Source organism: Scomber japonicus, chromosome 10, assembly GCF_027409825.1.
Source record: "Scomber japonicus isolate fScoJap1 chromosome 10, fScoJap1.pri, whole genome shotgun sequence".
Taxonomy (NCBI): Eukaryota; Metazoa; Chordata; class Actinopteri; order Scombriformes; family Scombridae; genus Scomber; species Scomber japonicus.
In genome coordinates this window covers 10310111-10316023 of record NC_070587.1, presented here as the reverse complement: position 1 = coordinate 10316023, position 5913 = coordinate 10310111, and the positions used below count along the sequence as shown (strand labels likewise).

The 5913-nt window shown below is 39.2% G+C and overlaps 1 protein-coding gene across 1 annotated transcript; it reads left to right on the top strand.

The window, feature by feature from the left end:
• Positions 1–282: 282 nt before the first annotated feature.
• LOC128366295 (protein S100-A6-like) lies at positions 283–687 on the top strand. Its single transcript, XM_053326977.1, has 2 exons — positions 283–423; positions 526–687. Exons 1-2 carry the CDS (start codon positions 283–285, stop codon positions 685–687), a joined length of 303 nt encoding a protein of 100 aa, XP_053182952.1.
• The last annotated feature ends 5226 nt before the right edge of the window (positions 688–5913 follow it).

Here is a 5913-nt window from a genome sequence, read left to right as displayed (position 1 = left end):
TGAAAAAGATATGTGGGATGGCAATGACAAAATGTGGTTTGCAAAGCTGTGATATTTACCTCAGCTTTATTCTAGGCCAATGCAAACACAATAACTTAAATAAACATTTGCCATCCTCCTTTTTTGTGCTTTGACCTTCTGACTTCATAGGCTTCACAGTATATTGTCTGCAAAAGCCTTCTGACAACTTTATTTTCTGTTCATCGTGTATACTTCAAAGGATTTACTCCTGCGCCTATTTTTAATTACTCCAAATCTGCTTTTTTTCATCCAGCTATAGTTATGGCTCGTCTGGAACAGGTCATAACATCCATTGTGGATATGTTTGTGGAGTATGCTGATGACGATGGCAAGGCCCACAAGTTAAACAAGGATGAGTTCAAGATGCTGCTGGAGAAAGAAATTCAAAACCCTGAGATCAAAGTAAGAAACTCAACACACTCAACGCACTTTTATAGGTGACAAACTTCTCATTCAGCATTCCCATGCATGTCATGCGGTTAATGGTAAAACATTATTTTGCAGGCTAAAGTCAGTGCAGCTGATTTTGACAAGATGATGGGGAGGACAGATAAGAACCGTGATGGTGAGGTGAACTTCAAAGAGTTCTGCAAGGTGGTAGCTTTCATGACCATGTGCTACTACCGCAAGAAGACAGGCAAGGCAGACGGTGAAGAAGAAGATTAAAAACATGATTTGCTATTACAGACTCGATCATATTGCGCTGAAATATGTACAAATGTCATATACTGTATGTTTATCCCTACAACAGATGCAACAGAGTGACATTCCGTGTCTCCCTGTCAATGTCTTTTGAAAGTAATGTTCATACAATACTGGCTGAGAATAAATTAAAACTATTACGTTGAATTTCATATTGGCCCCTGGTCTGTTCATGGCAATCACATGTGATGAAAGGGAAAAAAGCACAGACTCAACAAACATTCCCAACAAGCCCTAACTTGGTTAGTAACTTTGTTACTTCTCTGGTGATATATAAAAGAATGGCTTCACACATTTCTAAAGTCTATCTTAAAACAATAGTAATCATTCCTCCTGTTGATTCTAACCATTAGAAGAGCAGTTACTACAAAATCCACAGTCACTGTTTTGGGCAATTATATACTTTAAGTTTATCTGAATACAATATAAAGTAGTCATCTGAGTTCCCTTTTTGTGTCTCAATGGACAGTGTTTTCCTGTTCAGCTGGAGAGGAAGGAGAGGAACAATAAGAGGCAATTTGGCATAAAAAACTCTGACTCAATTTGACTAATTTGGGTGGACAAAGCCTCGTATTACCTTCAAATAAACATTTAAATACATTTTTCCATGGAAGGACGATTATTTTTGTGGAGGGATTTACATTATTTACAATTATATTAAACGTGTATAATAAAGGGATTTTTTTAATGGCCAGTACAAACAGAAGGGATGATTGTGGCAAGATAAACATGAGTCTGTGTTCATTTGTGGACTGGCTGTGTTGTTTTAAGACATACTTGATAAATGAGAACCTATCCTTTATGAGTCATGACAATTCTCCATCTATCTCTCTGTCATTTGCTTACTTTCTCTTTCACCATGGACTAGTGTGACTAGTAGACTTGTTTTGAAAGTACTATCTTTATCAATCTGTCATCTATTGTAGACAGTGCAAGCTGAATAAACCCACCATGCCATACCTGTGAGCTCAGGGCATGGTGTTGAATACGCGAAGTTCAGTCATTAAGTCTGCAAATCAAAAGCAAAGTGTGAGTAATACCCAATGTAAATTTAAAAAAAAACAGCTCTTATTAATAACATAACATTTTCATTGATGCTTAGTGGATTTACTTCTCAGTGTTTATCATAAACAAAATGCAAACACCAACGTCCAGAAAAGTGTACAAGGCAGGTTGTACACAATACTTAAAATTAGGTTTTTTTATTTACTTAAAATAAATGTCTTTCTTAAATTAAAATATGTTGATGACCTCAGGTGCCGTGTATATTACATCTTGATTTTTAGGGCACCAGATATTTTGACATCTGGATGACCTGGTACTAGACGAGGTACTGCCATTAAACAAGAGAAGATGGGAACATGGATATTTGCCAAAAGCATGGAAACACTCAGTTGTTGTCCCTATACAGAAAACTGGTAAAACAACAAAGCAAGTGAACATGAATCTTATTGCCCAGTTGAACTTACAGCTCCATTGTGTAAAACAATGGAACATATCATTACAAACAGACTAGTAGTACATTGCCCTGAGAAACAGGTTTGTCCACTATCAGACTGGCTGTAAGGTTGGACGATCAACTATGGACTCACACGCACTGGTATGGAAATCAGGGAGGCTTTAGCAAACAAAGAATAAAACAATAGTGGGTGTATTTCTTTTGAGAGGGCGTATGATATGCTGTGGAAGGAGGGTTTAGTGATAAAGCTGTCTGATGCTGGGGTATAAGTTAGGATGCTGAACTAGATTAAGAACTATCCGAGAGATCATATTCAAGTAAGAGTAGGTGAGGCTGTATCCTGTGAAGAAAATATGATGCGATAATAAGACCTCCCAGGGAAGTGTAATCAGTCCAGTTTTGTTAAATGCAATGGTTAATGACATTTCTTATAAATTGGGAAATGGCTTTGGTGTGTCGTTATTCACTGATGGTGAGGCCATATGGAAAATTTGGGACCATATGGCAATTGCAGAAATGCATTTTCAAAGTTTTCAAAGTTTCTGCTGCAATGTCAAAGCATCACAGCAGGACCTCAAACTACATAACAAGCCTATTGCTTGTTGCTATTAATGTCTCGTAGGACCTGACTGGGGAACAGATAGCAGGAAATTAATGATGATATACAGGGCAATCATAAGATCTGCAGTTGATTATGGTTGTATGGTATATGGGACAGTAGCTTCCTCTGTTCTAAATAAGCCAGATGTGGTGCCCTTAGAATATGTTGCAGGTTTTTTAGAACATCTATTAAAGCTCTTTTAATTAAAATGGGAGAAACCATATTAAAGCTGAGAAAGAGCGAATTGTCTCTGAACTACTGGTCTGAGCAACAGAGTTATAGGTTCTTAATACCTGCCAAGTGTTTGTTGGGGTAGCACTGGGAACTTCATGAAGGTGTAGAAAAGTAAGGAGGGGAAGTCTAGTAAATTCCATGGGTGAGAAAGCATAGGAAGTGGGAATGAAAGATTTGACAATGTGCTGGCCACCTGTTCCACCACAACTTTGATAACAACATTTTTCAGTATTAGACAGAATCAAGAAGGATGCAGGTGATCATGTTGTGACTTTTGTTAGAGAAATTGACAGATTTCACACTGATGGCTCCTAGAATCTGAGTAACAGATAAGCTGCAATATGAATATGCAGATTTCAACTCGGAGAGCAGATATCGAATCATGCGTCAGTCCTCAACATGCAGCTTGTGGCAATCTTGTGAGCACTTGAGTGGATGGTGCAAGTTAAAGCAGGAAAGATGACTCTACTGCACCAGTAATGGCACTGGCGGGAGTGGGGCCAGACAGATAGTATAGATCATGCTTTGTCCAAACTATTCTCTTTAAAGTTAAAACCTGAAGAGTTCGGTTTAGAACCTGCTCTATGTGTAAAGTGCCTTGAGATAACTTTGTTGTGATTTGGCGCTATACAAATAAAGATTGATTGATTGATTGATTGATATTCCATAAAGGGCCATGTGGCTGCAGGTTATCATTCCAAACAAGCAGGAGCACACCAGGCTTGACTAATTTCATCAACTGTAGTAGTAACTGTAGTCTTCAGACAGTTGGTTAATCGACGGAGCTCCCCTGGTGACATTTGAATCGTTTAAGCCGATGCATCTTGAGCAGCCGAATTAAGTGTCTCTTGCTAAGAACTACTTCATGTCTAACCGCAAGTGACTTGAGTATGTCATTGTAATTCAGTCCTGTATTAAAATAGAATGAAATCAATTCAAAGTTGTCCATGTTTACGGAGCCTCAGCAACAATCAACAGTATCTTCATGGAAAGACAACAATAATTAACTATTGTATAATTAACGCATGGCCACGCGTTGATTATCTTGTGGCCACGGGATATGATAGTTAATAGTAGGACCTGCAAATCCGACACCCAATACTCACAAAGTGTCGAAGGTGGTGTTTTCCCCTTCCCCAAGCCCCAAGAAGAGAGATGCCACACATGGATTAAACAGTGTGGAAGACCACACAAACAGCTGAATCCGGCAAAGATGAATAAAAACACCTACGTTTGTTCCAAGGTAAGATAGATAGGCAGATAGCGGGGTCTGCATTTGACTGCCAAGAGCTCTAAGGTGTTTTTCCACTGTTCCTGTCGCCGCAGCGGTTAGCGTGGCCCGCTAGCTCAATAGCTGCGTCTGGGACTCCCGAGTGTATCCGTTCAGAGAGGGGAGGGCTTTGTGGTTCTGCTGCCTGGTGCAAAGTGCAAAGAGAAAAGGTAGAGAAAAATAATTTTAAAAATAACAAACAGCAATGTAGTGTTAAAAAAACAAAGATGAATATTATTAATCCCAACAAACGGCCAACAAACGGCCAAACGCTGCAAATACATAAACGATGCAGAACCAAAGACACACAAACACACAAAACAAATGCAACAACAACACGCCAGCAGGAGCTAGCGCATTTTGAGGCAGCGGCAGGTAGTCTCGGCACTTCCGGTGGCAACTCCAACTGCCGGATGATCTGCCGAGGCAGGTGCCAGGGAAACTGAGCCATGATGGATGTTGAATAAGCATATTCAACACACAAACTAAGTACGAAAAAAACTACACTTCAGATAAATAATAAATGATTTGGCAAGAGAAAGAAAGAAAGAAAGAAAGAAAGACAGAAAGACAGAAAGAAAGAGTCAAACCCTGAACAAACTTGAGTTCCGTCTCACATTTCCTTGTATCCAATGATACCTCACTGAAAGCCAAACTGCGTGGTAGCTGCCACATTGTTCCTGTGAGAAACCACACAACCAAGCCAAGCTCCAATTTTGATCCATTGTTTCTGTCCTGGGAAACATTCAGCCAAACCATAGCTCATAAACTGTAATGAACTCAACAGTGTTGCGCAAGTGGAGCTGCTTAACAGCCTTTTTTGATCCATCTACATTAATTGACTGCATATGCTGTTTGTTGACATCATGTGTACATGAAATAACATTGCATTTTCTGTGCCAAATGAGCACTAAAGAGAGAAACCTTTACCAAAACAAAACACATGAAAAGAACACGTAAGAGCAGGGAAAGAATCGAGACCAAGACAGAAAGAAAAAACAAACAAGAGCTTGTTCGTGTTTTTCTCCCTGCCTTCCTTTCTTTCTTTTTCATCAGTCTTTATCTATTGCTGCCAGGAGTACTTTATAATTTCCTCTGTTTTGGGCAAATAAACATACATGCGCACACATACACACGCACTCACGCACACACACCTCTACTTAAAAATATTTTATCAGTACATTGGCAATTAAAATGTTGTGGGAGTGCTGAGCTACTGTGATAATTAACGTTTTCCCATCCTAAATCTCTGAAATGCACTAGGGACTGTGTTGAGTTGCAGAATGATGTACATAGACATTATGTCTTTGAGTTGCCATAGTGGAGCAGCTGAGTCCTTGTGGGTCCAGTTAATGAGAAAGGCAGGCCAAAAGATTTGTAAATTTACTAAGCCTATTTTGCTATTTTTAATCAAACGGTGTCATATTTGTACAGTATTTTCAGTTAAAGAAAGAGTTCTACATTTTAGAAAACGTGCTTATTCACTTTCTTGCTGAGAGTTAGAACAGAGGCTGCTGGCTAGCTTAGCTTAGCATTGATCCTGGCCAAGAAATGACTCCCATAAAACAAAAAATGACTGTGTATATCAAGTTGAAAGGGAGAATAGTTACAGGCAGAGGGATGCAC

Bases quoted from the DNA above. Each gene is read 5' to 3' on its own strand.
- LOC128366295 (XM_053326977.1), top strand. From the start codon at position 283: ATGGCTCGTCTGGAACAGGTCATAACATCCATTGTGGATATGTTTGTG. The intron at 424-525 runs GTAAGAAACTCA...ATTATTTTGCAG, and splicing joins TTCAAAACCCTGAGATCAAA to GCTAAAGTCAGTGCAGCTGA.